We start from the raw sequence: 24,621 nt of genomic DNA, 5'->3' as shown, positions 1-24,621 counted from the left end.
GGTGCAGAACCTCACTTCTGAGCAAGCGGTTTTAGAGAATTTCCTATTGGTTTCAAATCCAGCAACACCTTCAATGTTGGCCAATGAGCATGGGGTGACGCAGAAGTAAATTTTGGCAATAAATAAACATGCAGTACTCTTGATTCTCAGTGTTCTGTGTCAGTGTTGTTAAAGCACTGTTGCCCAGTTTAGTAGAGCAGCAACTTTTGTGGAGTAAAATATCTAAGTGTTTCTCAGAAGGATGAAAAGCAGTTGCCTTCTAATCCAAAAAATGATTGCTAAAGCATGACCTAAAGATGTACGCATTTCATGCAGCAGCTGTGGTGTTGTCGGGCACGTGTTAAAGATCCAGTTTATTATTCTCAATCACATTTTCTTGATGTGGGAAACTGATTCAATGCAATTGATAATTTAAAATATCTCCTTGGGAGAGTTCCCAGGGTTTAACTTTGATAAATTCCTAAAGCGTAGGGTTAATGATTACCAGTTTAATTCCATTTCCTTAAATGTGCTACCAAAGCTGCTTGTGGACCATATTTCCGATCTATAATGGATAACAGCTTCCCAACAAACTGCTGGTAAGACTTGTCTTTTCTCTCTCACTCTGTGTATGTGTGTGTGTCTCTCTCTCTCTCTCTGCCGAGCTCTTCTGCGATGAGGTTCGTAACTGTTTAATTCTCTGCAGGAACCCAACGACTGGAATGCATGAACCCAAATCGAACTGGACGCAGGAGGGTCATTGACAGCATCCGTTATCCCTTTGGGATTACAAGTTATGGAAGGAATTTGTACTATACAGACTGGAGGAGGTACAGTCTCTATTTCAATGAGGTTTTCTGAGATTGTGTTGTATGTTGCATAGAATAATGTAATATTTACACCACTAACGCCATTGGGCCCATCAATTCTATGCTGGTCATTGTGCCCCATGCAAACCTCCTCATAGTCATCCATATCTTCAGAATACATAGAACATACAGTGCAGAAGGAGGCCATTTGGCCCATTGAGTCTGCACCGACCCACTTTTTAAAAAAAAATATATATTTTACTGAAAATTTTTTCTAAACAACATTTTTCCCTCTTACAAAGCAAACGAAACAATAACAAAACAGAATTCTTTAACAATACACAAGTAACAAAACCCCATTATCTATTGGCCTAAACTAAACTTAAACCCCCCCCCACCCCTTCCCCCTGGGCTGCTGCTGCTGGTCATCTATTTCCCCTCTAACGTTCCCCTTGGTAGTCGAGAAATGGCTGCCACCGCATGGTGAACCCTTGAGCCGATCCTCTCAGGGCAAACTTTATCTGCTCCAGTTTAATAAACCCGCCATATCATTTACCCAGGCCTCCAGTCCGGGGAGTTTCGCCTCCTTCCACATGAGTAGGATCCTGCACCGGGCTACTAGGGACGCAAAGGCCACGACATCGGCCTCTTTCGCCTCCTGCACTCCCGGCTCTTCCGCAACTCCAAATAGAGCTAACCCCCAGCTTGGTTTGACCCGGGCCTTCACCACCTGCGAAATCACTCCCGTCACTCCCTTCCAATATCCTTCCAGTGCCGGGCACGCCCAAAACATATGTGCGTGGTTTGCCGGGCTCCCACCACACCTCCCACATTTGTTCTCCACTCCAAAGAACCTGCTCAATCTTGCCCCCATTATGTGTGCTCTATGTAGCACCTTAAATTGAATCAGGCTAAGCCTGGCGCATGAGAAAGAGGAGTTTACCCTGCTTAGGGCATCAGTCCACATACCCTCCTCTATCTCCTCCCCTAATTCTTCTTCCCACTTTCCCTTTAGTTCTCCCACCGACTCCTCCCCCTCTTCCCTCATCTCTCTGTAAATCTCTGACACCTTGCCCTCTCCGACCCACACCCCTGAAAGCACCCTGTCCTGTATCCCCTGTGTCGGGAGCAACGGAAATTCCCTCACCTGTTGTCTAGTAAACGCCCTCACCTGCATATATCTCAAGAAATTTCCCCGGGGTGACTTATACTTTTCCTCCAATGCTCCCAAGCTCGCAAAAGTCCCATCTATAAATAAATCTCCCACCTTCCTAATTCCCAACTGGTGCCAGCTCTGAAATCCTCCATCCATTCTTCCTGGGGCGAACCTATGGTTGTTCCTGATAGGGGACCCCACCAGGGCTCCCCGCACCCCTCTCTGTCGCCTCCGCTGTCCCCATATGTTCAGTGTTGCCGCCACCACCGGGTACGTGGTATACTTTTTAGGTGAGAGCGGTAGCGGCGCCGTCACCAGCGCCTCTAGACTCGTCCCTTTACAGGACTTTCTCTCCAGTCTTTTCCACGCCGCTCCCTCACCCTCCATCATCCATTTACGTATCGTTGCCACATTGGCGGCCCAATAGTAATCTCCCAAGTTCGGTAGTGCCAGTCCTCCTCTGTCCCTACTGCGCTGAAGGAACACCCCCTCCTTTCTCTCGGAACTTTCCCTGCCCACACGAAGCTCGTGATGCTCCTGTCTATTTTAATAAAAAAGGTCCTGGTGATTAATATAGGGAGACATTGAAATACAAATAAGAACCTCGGGAGGACAATCATCTTAATTGCTTGCACCCTGCCCGCCAGCGACAGAGGCTGCATGTCCCACCTCTTGAAGTCCTCCTCCATTTGTTCTACCAGCCGTGTCAGATTAAGTCTGTGCAAGGTTCCCCAGCTCCTAGCGATCTGAATCCCCAGGTATCGGAAGTTTCTTTCCACTTTCCTTAGCGGTAAGCCTTCTATCTCTCTACTCTGGTCCCCTGGATGTATCACAAATAATTCACTCTTCCCCATGTTTAGCCTATACCCCGAGAATTCCCCGAACCTCCTCAAAATTCGCATAACCTCTATCATCCCCCCCCCCGCTGGGTCCGACACGTATAACAATAGGTCATCTGCGTATAACGAGACTCGGTGTTCTTCTCCCCCTCTAATCACCCCTCTCCATTTCCTGGAGTCTCTCAACGCCATGGCCAGAGGTTCAATTGCCAACGCAAACAACAATGGAGACAGCGGGCATCCCTGTCTTGTTCCCCTATATAATCGGAAATACTCCGATCTATGTCGACCTGTAACTACGCTTGCCGTTGGTGCCCCATAAAGAAGTCTAACCCAGCTAATAAACCCGTTCCCAAACCCAAACCTCCTTAACACTTCCCATAAATACTCCCACTCCACCCTATCAAATGCCTTCTCTGCGTCCATTGCCGCCACTATCTCTGCCTCCCCCTCCACTGGGGGCATCATTATCACCCCTAATAGTCGTTGCACGTTAACATTCAGTTGTCTCCCTTTTACGAACCCTGTCTGGTCTTCGTGCACCACCCCCGGGACACAGTCCTCTATCCTCGATGCCAGTACCTTTGCCAGCAATTTGGCGTCCACGTTCAATAGTGAAATAGGTCTATAGGACCCGCACTGCAACGGATCTTTGTCCCTCTTCAAAATTAGCGATATCGTCGCCTCCGACATCGTCGGGGGTAGAGTCTCCCCTTCCCTGGCCTCATTGAACGTCCTCGCCATCAACGGGGCCAACAAGTCCACATATTTTCTGTAATATTCCACTGGGAACCCGCCTGGCCCCGGGGCCTTCCCTGCTTGCATGCTTCCCAGTCCCTTAATAACCTCGTCCACCTCAATCGGCGCTCCCAGGCCTGCCACCTCCTGCTCCTCCACTTTCGGGAACCTCAATTGGTCCAGGAACTGCCGCATCCCCTCCTCGCCCTCTGGGGGTTGAGACCTATACAGTTCCTCATAGAAGGTCTTAAACACCTCATTTATCTTTCCTGCCCTTCGCACCGTGTCTCCCCTTTCGTCCCTAATTCCTCCTATCTCCCTCGCTGCTGCCCTCTTTCGCAGTTGGTGTGCCAACAGGCGACTAGCCTTTTCCCCATATTCATACCTCCTCCCCTGTGCCTTCCTCCACAGTACCTCCGCCTTTCTGGTGGTCAGAAGGTCAAACTCGGTCTGGAGTCGTCTCCTCTCCCTGTACAACTCCTCCTCCGGGGTCTCTGCAAATTCCCTGTCCACCCTTAAAATCTCCCCCAGTAATCTTTCCCTTACCTTGGCCTCTGTTTTCCTTTTGTGGGCCCCAATAGAGATCAGCTCTCCTCTGACCACCGCTTTTAGTGCTTCCCAGACCACTCCCACAGGGACCTCGCCGTCGTCATTGACCTCCAGGTATCTCTCAATACACCCCCGCACTCTTGCACACATTCCCTCATCCGCCATCAGTCCCACATCTAATCGCCAGAGTGTTCTCTGCTCCCTGTCCTCTCCTACTTCCAGGTCCACCCAATGTGGGGCATGATCCGAAACCGCTATGGCTGAGTATTCAGCTTCTTCCACCCTAGAGATCAACGACCTTCCCAAAACAAAAAAATCTATCCGGGAGTACACTTTATGGACGTGGGAGAAGAAGGAATACTCCCTAGCCCTAGGTCTAAGAAATCGCCATGGATCCACTCCCCCCATTTGGTCCATAAACCCCTTAAGTACCTTGGCCGCTGCCGGCCTTCTTCCGGTCCTTGAGCTGGATCATTCTAGCCCCGGGTCCAGCACCGTATTAAAGTCCCCTCCTAAAATCAAGTTTCCTGCCTCCAGGTCCGGTATACGCCCCAGCATCCGTCTCCTGAATCCCGCATCGTCCCAATTTGGGGCATACACATTAACCAACACGACCTCCATTCCCTCCAGCCTACCACTCACCATTACATATCTACCTCCGCTATCTGCTACGATGTTCTTTGCTTCAAATGCTACCCGTTTCCCCACCAAAATGGCCACCCCTCTGTTCTTTGGGGCCAGTCCTGAGTGGAACACCTGTCCCACCCATCCTTTCCTTAGCCTAACTTGGTCCACCACCTTTAGGTGCGTCTCTTGGAGCATAACCACGTCTGCCCTTAGTCCTTTCAAATGCGCGAGCACTCGGGCCCTTTTTATCGGTCCATTCAGGCCTCTCACGTTCCACGTGATCAGCCTCACTAGGGGGCTACCTGCCCCCCTCCCGTGTCGACTAGCCATTACCTTCTCTAGGCCAGTCCCATACCCCGCCTCCTCGCTCCCCCAGCGTCGCACACCATCCCCACCCACCCACTCTTCAGCCATTTCCTTTTGGATTTCCGCAGCAGCAACCCAGTTGTGTGTCTCTTTCCCCCCCCCCCGCTAGATCCCTATCTAGCTTAATTGCTCCCCCCATATCACTTCCGTAAGTCAGCTGACTTCAACTGACCCCGGCTACTCCTGCTCACTCCTCGACCCCCCCCCCCCCCCGTGTGAGGGAACTCCCATCCGCCTTGCGCCTGTTTTCCCGCCTTATTCTTTCTGGCGCGGGAACATCCGTTTACCTGACCCGCCTCTTATGGCGCAGCTCCCTTTTCCCCTCCCCCTCCCCTTCCCCATTCTCCGACTATGTCCCGTCTTTCCCCCCTCACCGGCGCCCACATTTCCCCAATGTCTCCCCCTTCCCTGTTTACTTCTCAATTAACTTCCACCATAACATTAATAACAATAACAATTCCCTGCAGCATCAGTCCCTCAGTTCCGGTCCAATTTCTCCTCTTTGATGAAGGACCGTGCTTCCTCCGCCGTCTCGAAATAATAATGTCTCTCCTGATGCGTGACCCATAGTCTTGCCGGCTGCAGCATCCCAAACTTCACCTTCCTTTTATGCAAAACCTCTTTGGCTCGGTTGAAGCTCGCCCTCCTTCTCGCCACCTCCGTACTCCAATCCTGGTACACCCGTACCACAGCATTCTCCCATCTGCTACTCCGCTCCTTTTTAGCCCATCTCAGGACCTCTTCTCTGTCCTTAAGGCGGTAAAATCGCACGATTATCGCCCTCGGTGGTTCTCCCGCTTTTGGTCTTCTCGCCGGGATCCGATTTGCCCACTCCACCTCCATGGGGCCCGCAGGGGCCTCAGCACCCATCAGTGAGCTCAGCATCTTACTTGCGTACGCTCCACAGTCCACTCCTTCCACACCCTCAGGGAGACCCAGTATCCTAAGGTTCTTCCTTCGCGCTCCGTTTTCAAGGGCCTCGATCCTTTCCGCACACTTTTTATGAAGTGCCTCGTGCGTCTGAGTCTTAACCGCCAGGCCCAGGTCCTCGTCCTCAATATCTGTCACCTTCTGCTCCACCACACGGAGCTCAGTCTCCTGGGTCTTTAGTGTCTCCTTGAGCCCCTCAATTGCCTGTAGCATCGGGGTCAGCACCTCCTTCTTCAGCAGCTCCACCCACCGTCTCACGATTTCATCCTGCTCAGGCCCCGATGTCGCCTGAGCTTTCTCCGCCACCATTTTGTTTTTCTCTCCCTCTGACCTTTTAGTCGATGATTCCTCAGGCTGCAGCCGCCGCCGCCGGTTTTTTCTTCCTTCGTTCGGGGGGGACTCCCTTCCCACACACCCCACACCGGGTTACGTGGTCAAAAAATTCCCCGTTGGGGCTCTTAAAAGAGCCCGAAGGTCCGTCGGAGCTGGAGCCGCCGAAACATGCGGCTAGCTCAGCATCACCGCAACCGGAAATCCCTGCACCGACCCACTTAAGCCCTCACTTCTACCTAGCCCCATAGCCCAATAACCCCTCCTAACCTTTTTGGTCACTAAGGGCAATTTAGCATGGCCAATCCACCTAACCTGCACGTCTTTGGACTGTGGGAGGAAACCGGAGCACCCGGGGGAAACCCACGCAGACACTGGGAGAACGTGCAGACTCCGCACCAACAATGACCCAGCGGGGAATCGAACCTGGGACCCTGGCGCTGTGAAGCCACAGTGCTATCCACTTGTGCTACCATGCTGCCCTGTCTGTATTTTTCTTCCTTATGTTTTTATCTAGCTTCCACTTAAGCACATCTAAGCTACTTGCTTCAGCTACTGGTAATAGCGAGTTCCACATTCTGGGTAAAGAAGTTTCTCCTGAATTCCCTTCGGATTTATTAGTGATGAGCATGTTTATGGCCCCAGGTTTTGAACTCGCCCATAAGTGGAAACAGTTTTTTTTTTTTACATCTGCCCTATTTAACCTTTTCATAATTTGTTAGACCCCTACCAGGTCACCTCTCCGCCTCCCATCATGTACGTGTTGGCCCATCACGTGTTGATGCCAATCTGGCAAATAAATGTGATGACCACTTCAGCTGGGCTCTTGAATGCAAAATCTTTAACCATGTTTTAACTGTTTGTGTTCATAAAGGGAATCTATCATAGCTGTGGATCGTAACATTGGGCGGGAGAGTGACGAACACCAACCATCCAAACGATCCCGTCTCTATGGAATAACCACAGCTTACTCACGATGTCCGCCAGGTAACTCCCATTGTGTTGAGTACTGCTTCAGTTCCTGTATCTTTTTTCTATGTAGCAGCTGGTTGATTGAGTGGGTTAGTGTGAGCCTTTACACCACAGGTGCTGATGCTAAATGAGTGGCCTACAAGGTGCTTTAGATTAGAGTCACTGCGGCCTGTGCTACAAGATGCTAATGGGATAGGTTGTGATCTAACTTCATGGAGACTGCTTTTGTGCAGGAGTGGAATTGGACCTGTGCCCTAACGCGCACCAATTCCATTCGCCCATCAATCCGTCACACCTGTGCTTGTTGACCTCCATTGACCCTAGGTCTTTTGAGCAATGCTTTGAATTTGAAATTCTCATCTTTCATGTTTTCCATGGCCTTACCTTCTCTCTATCTATGTCACGTCCCCTAGCCCCACAACTCCGAGATACCTTGCTTTCCTTTTCAGCTCTCCCCATGTCACACGAGGTCATCACAAATGCTGGTTGATCACCTTCAAACCAACCAACAGTTTTTTTTTATTTAGCGGGTGGGGTTACAGCCGGATGACCTTCCTACCATCATCCCTCCTATTCATCCAGGCTGGGCAATTGCACTGGTACCTACCGGCTTGGTTGCATTAGTGGCTGGGTTCCCTCATAACCAACAAGTCCTGAAGTGGGCCTAAAATCCGGGACCTTCAGCTCGCGCTGGAGAGCTAGCTGCCCATACTTCGTATTTGCTTATTTTCACTGAGCCACTCCCTAAACCTCTGATACATGTGCTCTCCAATCCTGGCCTCTTGCCCATCCCTGATTTTTAAGCCCTCCATCATTGGTGGCTGTGTCTTCTGATGGTTAGACCCTAAGCTCTGGAATTGTACCCCTCTTTCATCCTTTAAGATGATGCTCAAAACCTCTTTGATCGGTAACCGATTTTGATCATGTTACTTGCAATGTTTTGCTATGTGAAATGTGCTAAAAAGGAAGACTTCCATTTAAATAGTGACTTTTATTACCACACGATGTCCCAAAGTGCTTGACAACCAATAAAGTAGAATCATAGAATCATAGAAGTTTACAGCATGAAAACAGGCCCTTCAGCCCAACCAGTCCATGCTGCCCAGTTTTTACCATTAAGCTAGTCCCAGTTGCCCGCACTTGGCCCATAACCCTCTATACCCATCTTACCCATGTAACTATCTAAATGTTTTTTAAAAGACACAATTGTACCTGCCTCTACTACTACCTCTGGCAGCCCATTCCAGACACTCACTACCCTCTGAGTGAAGAAATTGCCCCTCTGGGCCCTTCTGAATCTCTCCCCTCTCACCTTAAACCTATGCCCTCTAGTTTTAGATTCCCCTACCTTTGGGAAAAGATGTTGACTATCTACCTTATCTATGCCCCTCATTATTTTATAGACCTCTATAAGATCACCCCTAAGCCTCCTACGCTCCAGGGAAAAAAGTCCCAGTCTATCCAGCCTCTCCTTATAACTCAAACTATCAAGTCCCGGCAACATCCTAGTAAATCTTTTCTGCACTCTTTCCAGTTTAATAATATCCTTTCTATAATAGGGCGACCAGAACTGCACACAGTATTCCAAGTGTGGCCGTACCAATGTCTTGTACAACTTCAACAAGACGTCCCAACTCCTGTATTCAATGTTCTGACCAATGAAACCAAACATGCCGAATGCCTTCTTCACCACCCTGTCCACCTGCGACTCCACCTTCAAGGAGCTATGAACCTGTACTCCTAGATCTCTTTGTTCTATAACTCTCCCCAACGCCATACCATTAACTGAGTAGGTCCTGGCCTGATTCGATGTGCCAAAATGCATCACCTCACATTTATCTAAATTAAACTCCATCTGCCATTCGTCGGCCCACTGGCCTAATTGATCAAGATCCCGTTGCAATCCTAGATAACCACCTTCACTATCCACTGTGCCACCAATCTTGGTGTCATCTGCCAACTTACTAACCATGCCTCCTAAATTCTCATCCAAATCATTAATATAAATCACAAATAACAGTGGACCCAGCACCGATCCCTGAGGCACACCACTGGTCACAGGCCTCCAGTTTGAAAAACAACCCTCTACAACCACCCTCTGCCTTCTGTCGTCCAGCCAATTTTGAATCCAATTGGCAACCTCACCCTGGATCCCATGAGCTTTAACCTTCTGCAACAACCTACCATGCGGTACCTTGTCAAAGGCTTTGCTAAAGTCCATGTAGACAACGTCTACTGCACTGCCCTCATCTACCTTCTTGGTCGCCCCCTCAAAAAACTCAATCAAATTTGTGAGACATGATTTTCCACGCACAAAGCCATGCTGACTGCCCCGAATCAGTCCTTGCCTCTCTAAATGCTTGTAGATCCTGTCTCTCAGAATACCTTCTAGCAACTTACCTACTACAGACGTTAGGCTCACCGGTCTGTAGTTCCCAGGCTTTTCCCTGCTGCCCTTCTTAAACAAGGGCACAACATTCGCCACTCTCCAATCTTCAGGCACCTCACCTGTGGCTGCCGATGATTCAAATATCTCTGTTAGGGGACCCGCAATTTCCTCCCTAGCCTCCCACAACACCCTGGGATACATTTCATCAGGTCCCGGGGATTTATCTACCTTGATGCGCTTTAAGACTTCCAGCACCTCCTCCTCTGTAGTATGCACACTTCTCAAGACATCACTATTTATTTCCCTTAGTTTCCTAACATCCATGCCTTTCTCCACCGTGAATACCGATGAGAAATATTCATTCAGGATCTCACCCAACTCTTGTGGCTCTGCACATAGATGCCCTTGTTGATCCTTAAGAGGCCCTACTCTGTCCCTAGTTACTCTTTTCCCCTTTATGTATCTGTAGAATCTCTTTGGATTCTCCCTTGCATTATTTGCCAAAGCAATTTCATGTCCCCTTTTTGCCCTCCTGATTTCCCTCTTAACTCTATTTAGTACTTTGAAGTGTAGTCACTGTTGCCATGTAGAAAGCATGGCAGCTAATTTGCATAGAGCAAGCAATGTGATAACGACCAGATAATCTGTTTTGTGATGTTGCTTGAGGGATATGTATTGGCCAGGACAATGGGGAGAACTCCACTTCCTTTTTGGAAATACAGCCATGGGATCTGTCACATCCATATGAGGGGGCAAATGGGGCCTCCGTTTAATGTCTCATCCAAAAGGCTCCGACAGTGCCGCACTGGAGTGTTGACCTTAATTGTTGGAGTTAAAGTCCTGGAGTGGGGCTTGAACCCACAGACTTCTTGACTCTGAGATCGGAGTTCTGCCCAGTGAACCACAGCCGGAACCTAGCTGAGTGATGCTGACACACCCATTCCTGTATAAATACCAAGTTGTTGTCCAGTGAAGAAACTGATGTAGCGCAATTTCAATAATGTGTTCGTCTTTACTTTAACAGGACAGAACCACTGTGCTGTGAATAATGGGGGCTGCACTCATCTATGTCTGGCAACACCTTTGAGCCGGTCTTGTCGTTGTCCCGATGGTTCGGGGATCAGCTGCGTGGAAAGAAACTAACACCCAAGTATTTCAGGGAGTTCCCATTACAAAAAAAGAGTCAAACCTCTTCCTCAAAAGTCAACTTCTGTCGTGGAAACCCTTTGAATTTTTAAAATACCATTTTATAAACTTTTTTTTAGTCATGGTTTTTAAATTTTTTATTTGAATTTTTATTCACTTTTATAAAAAAAAATTACAACTGTAAATATGTTTTCTTACGGTTCACGAAATTGTACTGCGAGTGATGTTTAGTTCTAACTTTATGGTGCTTCAATGTACTGTTACTTCACCATGAATGAAGCCAACACATCAGGTATTATGTTATGCTCTGTACAGCTTTGCAACATATATCAAATAAAATAGAACTTTTTGTACATATTTATATTTTTCTATCATGGCTCTTCCCCCCCCCCCCCCCCCCCCCCCCCCCCCGGACATGCTGCAGGAGGTGATTCAAGCCAGGATGCAATGGCACAAAAAACGGGCACAGTCTATCATTATCCCGAGATGGCTAGAGTTCTTTTGCTACTTTTTTGGATGTGGGTGTCACTGGCTAGGTCAGCATTAATTGCCCATCTGCCCTCAAGAAGCTGGTGGTGAACTGTAATCCTTGTGGCGAGGATACTCCCAACTGTGCTATTGGATAGGATTTTCCAGGATGTGACCAATGAAGGTGTGTGCTGAAGTCTGAACCTTGTGAAACTTGTAAGTGATGGTGGCCTAATATTATTGTTCTTGTCCTCCTTGGGATGCACTGATCATGGAGCAGTGATGTGCATTTGAAGTAATCTTGTACAGTTTCTATGAGACCAAGATCGAATTTCAAGGGGGTGCAGCAATTGAGAAACCTTGGGATTCACGTGCACAAATTTCCAAAGACTGCAGGACAAGTTGATGAGTTGGTTATAAAGCTTTGGTTATAAATCACCAGTTGGGCCTCAGGTTGAAGTATTGTATTCTATTCTGGACATTACACTATAGAGAGGCTTTCAAAATCTTGCAAAGGATGTGGAGCAGATTTTCTAGAATAGTACCAGAGATGTGGAGGCACTGGAGAAGCTAAAGTTGTTCTCCTTGGAGCAGAGATGGCTAAGGGCAGATCTGATACAAGCATTCAAAACCACGAGTAGTTTTGACAGAATAAATAAAGAGAAACTGTTTCTGGTGGCAGACGGATCAGTAAACCGAGAACAAAGATTTAAAGTGATTGGCAAAGGAACCAGAGGTGACATGATGATTTTTCTTCTAACACAATACATTGTTAGGATCTGAAATGTTCTTCCTGAAAAGGCAATAGAAGCAGATTCAATACATTTAGAAGTGAATTTGGATAAATACCGGAGAGGAAAAAAGAAACGGCTGTGAAAAAAGAGCAGGGATTTATCGGATCGCTCTTCCGAAGAGCCAGCACAGGCAGGATGGGCCCAATGGCGCTTCTCCATGCTGTATTATTCTATGGATGATGGCCTGGCACCCCAGAGAATAAACAGGGTTTTTTATTTACATTATTTAAATATATCTTCACAAAGGTTGCTGGGAAAGGGTCTCTGCAGTCTCCGAGGCAAGACAGGTACCCAAACCTCCCCAAGGGGGTCTGCCATTGTTATCCTAACACTTTTTCCAATCCCCCACCCGTCCAAGCTCGGGGAGGACCAACAGCCCAGGCCATGGTGGTAGAGTGGGAAAAGAATGCTGAGCTGATTGGGGATAATGGAACAGATCAGAACAGAGTGCTGTTCTGAATGCACAGGTTACGCTGTGGTGATTGGACGTAATTGCTGTAGCAACATAGCACTTAAGGCCTCATTAGCCAGTTGGTATATTTTGGAAATGAAATCTTGTTCACTTTCCCTGCCCTTGCTGCTTCCCAATTCCCCTCCCTCCCCAATTGCCTCACTAGCTTTATACAGGTTTATAACATTTTCATCATTCACTGCCAGGGAACAGAACTATCATTCAGATGCTTTCACGTGAACATCACAGATCAGAGCAACACCTGTGAATTCGCCACGTGTAATCTACACAGATAGGATGAGTGATGCAGCAAGGATTCAAGTAATGGTTTTATTTATATAGGCGATTCTTTTTTTTAAATAATTCCCTTATTATGAAATGACTAGCTTATTCCATTCTGCCAGGGCCACTTGGAGCCTGATCTCATTATAACTTTGGTCCAAACATGGACAAAAGAGCTGAACTCCAGAGCTGATGTGAGTGTGACTACCCTTGACATCTAGGCAGCATTTGACCGAGTGTGGCATCAAGGAGCCCTAGTAATGCTGAAGCCAATGGGAATCAGGGGGAAAACTCTCCACTGGTTGGTGTTATACCTAACACAAGTGAAGATGGTTGTGGGTGTTCGTAATCAAGTACCTCGGTTACCAGGATAGTGTCCTCGGCCCAACCATCTTCAGCAATGACTTTTCTGCTGTCGTAAGGTCCGAAGCATGAATGTTCAAGGAAGATTTCACAATGTTCAACACCATTCACAACTCTGAACTGAAGTAGTGCATGCCCATATGCAGCAAGACCTGGACAACATTCCGGATTGGGCTGCTAAGTAGCAAGTAACATTCCTACCGCACACATGCCAAGCAATGATCATCTCCAACAAGAAAGAATCTCCCACTATCACCTCCCACTATCAACATCCTGAGGGAGTCGACATTCACCAGAAACTGAACTGGACTAGCCCATATGACTACTGTGGCTACAAGATTAGGTCAAAAGCTGGGATTCTGCGGAGAGTAACTCTCTTCCTGACTCCCCAAAGCCTGTTCAGCATCTACAAGTGAGGAGTGTAATGGAATACTCTGTACTTGGCTGGATGGGTGCCGCTCCAACAACACTCAAGAAGCGCAACACCACCTAGGACAAAGCAGCCATCCATCACCAAGCACAGTGACAGCAATGTGTACCATATACAAGATACACTCACCAAGGCTCCTTTGATAACACCTTCCAAACCCACAACCTGATAACACCTAGAAGGACAAACCGCTAGAAGGACAAGGGCAGCAGATGACTGGCAAAACCACAACCTGCAAGTTCCCTGACAAACCACACACCATCCTGACTTGGAACTATATTGTTGTTCTTTCACTGTCATTGGGTCAAAATCCTGGAACACCCTCCCTTAATAGCACTTTGGGTGTACCTACATCACATGGACAGCAGCAGTTCAAGAAAGCAGCTCACCACCACCTTCTCATGGGGATTTAGGATCAGCAATAAATGCTGGCCAGCCAGTAATGCCCATTTCCTGTGAAATAATACAAAAATTCCATTGTATGGAACTGCGAATGATTGCCATAAGGATACAGTTTGTGTTGTTTTCCAGGATCATGTATTAAAGATGTGAAGGTAATAGAGAATGCAGAAAAGATTGACCGGAATGGTTCTAGGGATGAGGAACTTCTGTTATGAAGATAGATTCCAGAGCTTAGGACTATTTTCCTTGGAGAAGAGAAGACTGAGTGAGAGGAGATTTGATGGAGGTATTCCAAATCATGAGGGGTCAGTATAGCGTAGATAAGTTGAAACTGTTTCCAATTGTGAAAGACGTGCGAGTAAAAGGGCACAGATTTAAAGCAATTGGCAAAAGAAGCAAAGCAAAATGAGGAATAATGTTTTTACACAGCAAGTGTTGAATGCATTGCTTGAGAGGGTGGTGGAGGCAGGTTGAATTGAGGCATTGAAAAGGGAGCTATTAGACTGTTATCTGAAAAGGAAGAATGTGTAGACTTATGGGGAGACGGCAGGGAAATGTCACTAAGTGCATTGTTCACCAGGAGAGCCAGTGCAGAAATGATGGGTAGAATGGCCTTGTGAGTCTGAAAGGGTTATGATAGGTTGCATAAACTATTTAGGGTTGTTCTAATTGAGGTGTTTAATGGATGATTAATGGAATTAATAGTTTTTCATTCTCCAATGTCCAGAACAAGGGCACAGTAGCACTGTTTCTTCACAGCTCCAGGGTCCCAGATTCGATTCCCGGCTTGGGTCACTGTCTGTGCGGAGTCTGCATGTTCTCCCCGTGTCTGCGTGGGTTTCCTCTGGGTGCTCCAGTTTCCTCCCACAAGTCCCAAAAGATGTGTTGTTAGGTAATTTGGACATTCTGAATTCTCTCCCTGTGTACCCGAACAGGCGCTGGAATGTGGCGACTAGGGGCTTTTCAATGACTTCATTGCAGTGTTAATGTAAGCTGACTTGTGACAATAAAGAATATTATTATAACCTTAAACTTCAAGCGTGGCCGTTGAGGGGTATTATTAGGAATCCAGAACTTTCTCTTCCAAAAAAAACTGTTCAGGCTAGAATTAGTGAAAAATTACAACACCGAGATTGGCAGATTTTATGGCGCCAAGGCAAGTGGATGGAGTCCGATACAATCGGTCATGGTCTAATTAAAGTTTCATTAATCTATAAACCTTTGGTCAGTTTGGTGTTTATGCCTGCTTGACAGAGTTTGGAAACAGATGACACAGCTGTAGAAAATTAAGTGCACAAGTCACTGCAATTGGGTCATTGTTAACTCTTTGGGCCTGTGCATTGGATAAGTAGACCCTGATACTTGGAGTTGAGGTTCAGTCTTGGAGCAAGTGATAGATCAGTGAGAAAGATATTTGTCCATGTTCATTTGTACTCTGAGGTTTGTGCACTGGCCAGATCTCTTCACAAATCTGAGATACACAGGTGCTCCAACATTATTGCAAGCCGTGTAACCTGGCATGAGTTAAAATTTATACATGTATAATGGTTTTTGCTGGTACTAATCCCCAGATGTCTTCTGACATTTCAAAAGCTCTTGGCAGAATATTTCCTTCACATTATTCTTGTTCGCAAAGTGTAACTGGACTGCACAATGTGTTCAGAGGTTGAATACCAATGAGATCCAGATTTTTGAGTTGCTAAGTACATATGACCAATTTTAAATTGTGAAACAGACATTTCCCACATTCTGGTACAAAACAATGAACCTGTATTTTTTTTAGGTTTAATTCAAAAAAACTCATAAAATATAAATATTATTGTGCACTCAGTTTAGTCTCTGGTTTGTGACTCTCCTGTAATCTGTTGTGTAATGGTGCTGTGAATCAACAATTTACATACATAGAATTTACAGTGCAGAAGGAGGCCATTTGGCCCATCGAGTCTTCACCGGCTCTTGGAAAGAGCACCCAACCCAAGGTCAACACCTCCGCCCTATCCCCATAACCCAGTAACCCCACCCAACACTAAGGGCAATTTTGGACACTAAGGGCAATTTATCATGGCCAATCCACCTAACCTGCACATCTTTGGACTGTGGGAGGAAACTGGAGCACCCGGAGGAAACCCACGCACACACGGGGAGGATGTGCAGACTCCGCACAGACAGTGACCCAAGCCGGAATCGAACCTGGGACCTTGGAGCTGTGAAGCAATTGTGCTATCCACAATGCTACGGTGCTGCCCAAATCTAGGTCATAACTACATAGAAAATAGGAGCAGGAGTAGCCATTCAGCCCGTCATGTCTGCTCTGCCATTCATTACGATCATGGTTGATCGTCTAACTCAATAAACTGTTCCTGCTTTCTCCCCATATCCTTTGATCCCTTTAGCCCCAAGTACCATCTCTAACTCCCTTTCTTGAAAACATACGATGTTTGGCTTCAACTACTTTTTGTGGTAGCAAATTCCGCAGGCTCACCACTTTCTGGAAGAAGAAATCTTGCCTAATCTCAGTCATAAATGGTTTAACCTCAGACTGTAACCGCTGGTTCCTGACTCCCCTGCCATCAGGAACATTCTTCCATAATTTACCCTATCTAGTCCTGTTAAAATTTGATGGGTTTCTATGAGATTCCCCCCTCATTCTTCTGAACTCCAGTGAATACAATCCTAACCGACTCAATCTCTCCTCGTACGTCAGTTCTGCCATCCCAAGAATCAGTCTCGTAAACCTTCGCTGCACTCCCTCTATAGCAAGAATCTCCTTTCTCCAGATAAGTAGGCCAAAACTATGCACCCTATTGCAGGTGTAGCCTCACCAAGGCCCGTCATAATTACAGCAACACATCCCTACTCCTATATTTGAATCCTCTGATCTATACCCCATTCTGCTGAATTTTACACATCGGCGTATCCTTCCAAAATAGTTGATTGCTATTGCCTTGGACCATTCTACCACAGTTAACGTCCAGTTATCAGGTGTAACTTGTGTTTTTCTTTTTGTCGAATTACTGTTTCTGTAATGGGCTCCGGCTTTGAGGACTCTTCTTGCTCATCCGCATATCCCTATCCATCATCGGGATACAGACTTTAGTCAGTGGCTGCAGTTATCTTTCTCCTATCGGACCCATTCCCCTTTCCGCTTTCTCTGGAGCTCCCTTTGGCAGGAGAGCCCCTTATGTTGCACAGAAGCAGACAATTGGGCCCAAATGGCCTCCATCAGTGTTTAAGCTCTTACGAGCCTCTTTCTGTCCTACTTCACCCTTTCTGTCCTACTTCACCCTATCAGCATATTTCTCCCTTGTGCACCTACCTAACTCCTGCATAAATACTTCTGCGCTATTAACCTCAACTACTCCTCGCGGTCGTGAATTCTACATTCTTACCACTCTCTTGATTCTCCTGAATTCCCTGCTGGATTTATTGGTGACTCTCTTTTATTTATTGCCCCAGTTTCTTTGTTCTCCCCACAAGTGGAAACAACATAACTTCCACCAGACAAAGTTGTCTTATGATCTTTAGGACCTCTGTGATGTCATCCCACGTTTCCTGATTATTCTCATGTTCCTGCTTTATGGAATGATTGGGAGTGGGTGGGAAAGTGGAGTTAGCCTTGAATGAGCAGGCTTACAGGGCCATATGGCCGACTGCTCCTACTTCTCATGTTCTTGTATCTCAACCTTTTGTAATTGCTTGGCTCCATCCCCTCACTTAAATGGCTTATGGTTTGTTGGAATTAGTGGTGGTTTCCTCCAGCTCCTTCCTGTGCAGTTCATCGACTGGAATTAAATTTGTCAATCTATCTTGCCAAACTGCAGAGTGTGATTTGTGGAACAGGCCTGCATCTGTGTCTCTAACCCACTGCCACCAACAGCCACAGATGGTATTTATAGAGAACCTTTGATGGAGTAAATGTCCCAAGGCACTTCGCAGGAGCATTATCAAACAAAATCTACCTCGAGTTACAAACAACTTGGGACAGCTGAACAAAGTTTTGGTCAAAGAAGGGAGTTTTAATTCGGGCTTCAGGGAGTGCCCTACATCAACACAAAGGGGTTCCACTCCCTGAACACCCAGCTCATGTGGGACCATCACATGTGATTCTGTACATGTACACACACTTCCCAGGGAGTGTGTACGGCAGCTACATCCTGGAGCAGTTCGGCGATGCTCCTCAGTGATTGGGAAATGCTCTGGAGCACCTCGGCTATGCCCACCTGAGACTAGGATATAGATTCATGGTTACATCAGTGAAACCATTCTGGATCGATGTTGCACCTGTAGTGTAAGTGAACCGTCAGCGTGCAATCTCCTCCAGGCCATCTAGCTGGATTGCCTGGGAATCTCCGAATGTGGAAAATTCCAATCTTGAGCTGTCCCATTGCACTTTGTACAACAACGCGGATTTTGCGTTGCTCCCTTTAACATAAAACATTTCTGAGCGTGATCAGACAAAATCTTACACATCTGTTGCTTGAGGAGATGTTAGGAAGGTAATTTCAAAATAAATTAGGGTTGCTCAAGGAACCATATTTGGTGGCGCACTGATCTTTCTGAGGACTACAGGACTATAGGACATCACAGATTATCTAGAACATGCAGGAATTTGAAGTCAGATAGAATTTTAAAATTATGAAAAATATGGTATGGGAACACCAAATGAGTAGTTTTATGGGTTTCATTCCTGTTGTGCTTGATCTCGATAGCAGATATTCTCCCTTTCAGGCTCCTACTGATGATGCTGCATATTCCCATGGGCACCAGCTGCCCCCTGGTGGCTGTGTCAAGTGATCAGTTTGCATGCATGAGCCCAGACACTGGGGGGGGAATTCTCTAATCCTGCGGCAGAGTGGCCACGTCGTCGTAAACGCCGTTGCGTTTAACGACGGCGTGAACGGCCTGACCCCATGACTAATTCTGGCCCCTACAGGGGGCCAGCACAGCACTGGTGCGATTAACACCGCTCCAGCTGCTGATCCGGGCGTGAACTGGGCGCTGCGGGATCCGCATGCGCAGTGGCTTCCTTCAACGTGCCGGCCCCGACGCAACATGGCGCAGGACTACAGGGGCCGGCGTGTGAGAAAGGAGGCCCCCAGCTAGAGAGACCGGCCTCCCGATCTTGGGCCCCGATCGCAGGCCAGGCCACATCAGAAGCCCCCCCCCCCCCCCCCCCGGGGTCAGACCCTCCCCTCCCCCCACAGGCCGCCCCCCGACCCTTCCACGCCGAGTTCCTGCCGGCTGAGTGCAGGTGTGGGCGGCGCCAGAGGGACTCAACGTTTTTACGACGGCCGCTCGGCCCATCCCAGGCCGAGAATCGGCTGGCCGGCCGCGTAGGGCGGCCTGTGACCGGCGCCGCGCCAACCACGGCCAATGGCGCCGCCGCTCTGTGGAGAATCGTGTTGGGGCGGTGTGGCGCGATTCCCGCTGTTTGCGTGGATTCTCCGGCCGGCCCCGGGCTGAGAGAATCCCACCTTTGGTTATTCGATGGGGCAGCCTCTCATGGAGCACTTTCAAACAAAATGTTCCCCTGGCCTTTCTACTAAAGATGCTGCTGTGCGTTTCCAGCATTTTCTGCTCTTCATTTTGTGTTCTGTGTAGCATTGCCTATTCCTGCAACAACCCATGACCTCTAACTGCCCTGACCCCACAATCATACTGTGGCCCGTTCTATGGGCTCACCACCTTCCCTCGGCCATTTGCAAGGCGAGCAGAATCTTTGTTAACAGATTAAATGAACTTTGACTGTCAGTCAAAATGCCCGTTTCCATCATGGGAATCCTGAGGAAATTCGGCCGGTTCTCGGGGTATAAACTGAACATGGCAAAAAGTGAGTTGTTTGTAGCCCAGGCGAGGGGCCAGGAGGGTCGGCTGAGGGGGCTGCCGTTTAGGTTAGTAGGGGACAATTTTAGATACTTAGGGATACAGGTGGCGCAGGACTGGGGCCGGTTGCACAAGTTCAACTTATCTCGGAAGGTGGAGCAAATGAGGGTCGAGTTACAGAGGTGGGATGCGCTCCCACTGACACTAGCGGGGAGAGTGCAGATGGTTAAAATGACGATCCTCCCGAGATTCCTGTTCGTATTCCAGTGTCTCCCAATTTTCATTCTTTTTTCAAGAAGGTCAATAAAATGATTATGGGATTTGAGTGGACGGGAAAGTCCCTGCGGGTGAGGGGGTTGATGCTCGAGAGGAACCGAGGGGAAGGGGGGCTGGCGCTGCTAAACTTTCGTAATTACTACTGGGCGGCCAACATAGCTATGATAAGGAAGTGGATGATGGGTGCAGGGTCAGTTAGGGGGCGGATGGAGGCTGCTTCGTGCAGGGGCACCAGTTTGGCAGCCCTGGTTACGCCGCTCCTGCTGCTCCCGCCGGCACGGTACTCCACCAGCCCTATAGTGGTGGCGGCCTTGCGGATCTGGGGCCAATGGGGAAGGCATGTGGGGGAAGTGAGAGCATCGGTTTGGTCCCCATTTTGTGACAATCACCGGTTTGCCCCGGGGAATATGGACGGTGGGTTCTGAGGATGGCGGAGGATGGGGGAATCTGTTCTTGGAAGGGAGCTTCCCGAGCATGAGGGTGCTAGAGGAGAAATTTGGGCTGGCGAGAGGGAATGATTTCAGGTACTTGCAGGTGCGGGACTTTCTACGCAGACAGATTCAGTCCTTCCCACGCCTGCCACTTAGGGGGATCCAGGACAGGGTAGTGTCCAGTGGATGTGTGGGGGAGGGGTCTCAGATATATACAAAGAACTTATGGGGGCAGAGGAGTCGTAGACCGAGGAGCTGAAGCTTAAGTGGGAAGAGGAGCTCGGACGTGAGATAGAATAGGGCTTATGGGCAGAGGTGTTGAGCAGGGTAGACGCGACGCAACATGCGCTAGGCTCAGCCTGATTCAATTTAAGGTCGTCCACCGGGTCCACATGACAGTGGCCCGGATGAGTAAATTCTTTGGATTAGAGGACAGGTGCGCCAGATGTTCCCGGGAGTCCAGGGGGAGTGAGAGGCTGACGTTTTCGCCTTTGCTTCCCTGGTAGCCCGGCGACAAATTCTGCTGGCATGGAGGGATTCAAAGCCCCCGAAGTCGGAGGCCTGGCTATCGGATATGGCGAGCTTTCTCGGTCTGGAGAAAATTAAGTTCGCTCTGAGAGGGTCACTGTCAGGGTTCTACCGGAGGTGGCAACCATTTATCAACTTCTTCGCGGAAAGTTAATCGTTAGAGGGGGTTAGGGTAACTTAGATTAGGGGGGTAGTTAGGCTGGTCCTTGTAGGAGGGGAGCTGGTTTTTGTACTATGTTGATTGTTCTTTGCACACAGTTTTGTAGTGTTATTGTTTACTATGCCAAAATGCCTCAATAAAATTGTTTATCAAAAAAAAATGCCCTTTTCCCGCGCAGCCCCAATAGTTTTATAATTAATATTTTCAAAGGAACTCAGCATTTTATTTTAATGACTCATGATCTTTCCTATCAGTGTTACTCGCTGAAGTATTCACGAGATTAACCTTCACTTCCTCGAGGCTCCAATACAGTTCTGGAGGGTTGGCAACGTCTGGAGGAAGGGAGAGTGAGCAGAAATCCACAGCCAGGAAAAACCATACTGAACTTCGAATTTGTAATTTATTTTCTGTAAGCAACTTTAGCAAGCCAGATTTTTCCCACAGGATTTTGATGCTTGCCACACCTGTAGTGACTGGGCCACCATATCTGCCTCATGATACAAATAAGTCTATGGTAATAAAGTAAGTCACAGAATTTACAGTGCAGAAGGAGGCCACTCAGCCCATCGAGTCTGCACCGGCTCTTGGAAAGAGCACCCTACCCAAGGTCAACACCTCCACCCTATCCCCACAACCCAGCAACCCCACCCAACACTAAGGGCAATTTATCACAGCCAATCCACCTAACCTGCACATCTTTGGACTGTGGGAGGAAACCGGAGCACCCGAAGGAAACCCACGCACACACGGGGAGGACGTGCAGACTCCGCACAGACAGTGACCCAAGCTGGAATCGAACCTGGGACCATGGAGCTGTGAAGCAATTGTGCTTTCCACAATGCTACCGTGCTGCCCGGGGACTACTCGAGTTGATTCTGGAGAAACTAGTGGGTCAAAGTTTGGAAACTACCCTCCTGGATTATGTGACAAAATTCAGAGAAAGATTGAACAGAGCATGTGAGTTAGCTAAGGAACATTTAAACATATCTGTGCAGTAACAGGGTACATGACAAGTGTGTATAGCCTCCGCCCACTAGATGTCAAGCAAGAGGAACTGGACACTGGAACTGGACAGAGCCAGTCTTGATCAGAGATACAGAAGCTATTAGAAGCTCCCCAGTTTGGTTAAGAATAGTTTAGTCTATCCACAGTTTATTCAATGTTAAATAACTAGTCTTGAACTAGATATTCTGTAGTACATTAATTGATTTATTCTCATAGCCGATTAACATAACATGGTACCAGAGTGATTTGAATGGCACAGTCGTCAAACAAAGAAGAAACATTGCTACAAGAAAAACAAGGGCCGGGATTCTCCAAAATCGCGGCAAAATGTTGACTTCGGTGTAAACACCGGACTGTTTCACGCCGGCGTCAACAGGCCTCTTGGCCCAGCGATTCTGCAACCCACAGGGGGCCAGCACGGCGCCGGAGTGCTTCACGCAGCTCCGGCTGCCGATACGGGCCCCAGCACTTGCGGCCGCAGGTCTACGCATGTACGCGGCGGCCGGCCATGGGTCCGCGCATGCGTGCGGCAGCCGTTTTCCCGCTAGCCCCCATGCAACATGGTGGAGCCGTACAGCAGCCCGGAAGAAGATAGCCCCCTCCCCCCCGGAATGCGCGCGCCCACCGATTGGTTGCCCCCGATCGAGGGCCTGGCCATTGTGGAGGCCCCCCTGAAGTCTGAACACCCCCGCCCCCTCACCAGGACCGCCCCCGCAGCCGCGGCGCCGAGCTCCCGCCGGGTGATACCACATGGGAACCACGCCGGGTGATGCCACATGGGAACTACGCCAGCGGGACTCAGCGGAACCCGGCAGGAATTTGGCCTGTTGACCACGGAGAATTGCCGCGGGGGCCTTTTTCAAAGGCCCCCGACCGGCGCCGAGTCGACTGTGCGCGCGCGACTGCCAGCGATTCTCTGGTCGCCGGAGAATCGTGTCTCTGCATCGGACCCGATCGCGGGCATTCTCTGCCCCTTTGCCGATCACGATTTCGGCCCAGAGGCTCAGAGAATCCCGCCCATGGTTCTTCAAATGGAAAGTCTGAAAGCTGCAGAACAGCTTCACTTTACTGGTAATGTGGGTGGAAATTGCGTTTAATCAGCACTTCACGCTGTATGTCTCAGCTATCAGATTGCAGGCACAGCAGGACAAGAGAAAAATTGCGACAATGCTCACAGCAGCAAAATTCACGTATGAGCAAGAGGAAGACAGTAAGAAATTTGATGCTGTGATCAAAAGATTTGATGAGCATTGTACACCTAAGATAAATGAAATGAATGAAAATTGCTTATTGTCACAAGTAGGCTTCAAATGAAGTTACTGTGAGAAGCCCTTAGTCGCCATATTCTGGCACCTGTTTGGGGAGGCTGGAACGGGAATTGAACCCGCGCTGCTGGCCTTGGTCTGCTTTACAAGCCAGCTATTTAGCTCACTGTGCTAAACCAGCCCCTAAAACATATGAAAGGTTCATTTTTCGAATGTGCACGCAGAATCATTCAAGATCTTCCCCCTTGGGCAGCACGGTGACGCAGTGGTTAGGACTCCTGCCTCACGGCGCCGAGGTCCCAGGTTCGACCCCGGCTCTGGGTCACTGTCCGTGTGGAATTTGCATATTCTCCCCGTGTTTGCGTGGGTTTCGCCCCCACAACTCAAAGATGTGCAGGTTAGGTGGATTGTCCACGCTCAATTGCCCCTTAATTGGAAAAAATGAATTGGGTACTCGGAATTTATCGTACCAGAATGAAAAAAGACTGAATGGAGTAACCTACTTAATAAATACCCAGGAGAGAAGAAAGAACCAGAGGGCGTGTCATATAAATGTTCTTTAACAGTACTTTGACTGTCGTTCGAGGCTAGGAACATTGTAGTGGACAGCGGGGGCAGATATGTGATGGTGAGTGGCAGACTGCAGGGAATGGAGGTCGTGCTCGTAAATGTACATGCCCCGAACTGGGATGACGCGGGATTTATGAAGCGGATGCTGGGACACATCCCGGACCTGGAGGTAGGAAGCCTGGTAATGGGGGGGGGGATTTCAATGCTGTGCTGGATCCAGGGTTAGGTCGGTCTAGATCCAGGACCGGAAGAAGGCCGGCAGCGGCCAAGGTGCTCAGGGGGTTTATGGAGCAAATGGGGGGAGTGGATCCGTGGAGATTTGCTAGGCCGTTGGCCAAAGAGTTTTCCTTTTTCTCCCATGTTCATAAGGCTTACTCCCGGATAGATTTCTTTGTTTTGAGTAGGGCACTGATTTCGAGGGTGGAAGGAACGGAGTACTCGGCCATAGCTGTTTCAGATCATGCCCCGCACTGGGTGGATTTGGAACTAGGAGAGGAGAGGGAACAGCGCCCACTCTGGCGACTGGATGTGGGACTATTGGCG

General features: G+C 48.5%; 1 protein-coding gene across 1 annotated transcript in view; it reads left to right on the top strand.

Annotated features, from left to right (window-relative positions):
• nid1a (nidogen 1a) overlaps positions 1-11,183 on the top strand; it is a 171,624-nt gene extending 160,441 nt beyond the window's left edge. The window contains exons 18-20 of the mRNA XM_072498519.1: positions 686-809; positions 7,198-7,310; positions 10,709-11,183. Of these exons, the coding sequence (XP_072354620.1) occupies positions 686-809; positions 7,198-7,310; positions 10,709-10,827 (356 nt within the window). The 3' untranslated portion in view covers positions 10,828-11,183. The remainder of the gene's footprint in view (positions 1-685; positions 810-7,197; positions 7,311-10,708) is intronic.
• Positions 11,184-24,621: the final 13,438 nt, after the last annotated feature.

Source organism: Scyliorhinus torazame, chromosome 4 (genome assembly GCF_047496885.1).
Source record: "Scyliorhinus torazame isolate Kashiwa2021f chromosome 4, sScyTor2.1, whole genome shotgun sequence".
Taxonomy (NCBI): domain Eukaryota; kingdom Metazoa; phylum Chordata; class Chondrichthyes; order Carcharhiniformes; family Scyliorhinidae; genus Scyliorhinus; species Scyliorhinus torazame.
The sequence above is the reverse complement of the archived record's forward strand: the minus strand, read 5'-3'. Positions and strand labels throughout refer to the sequence as shown.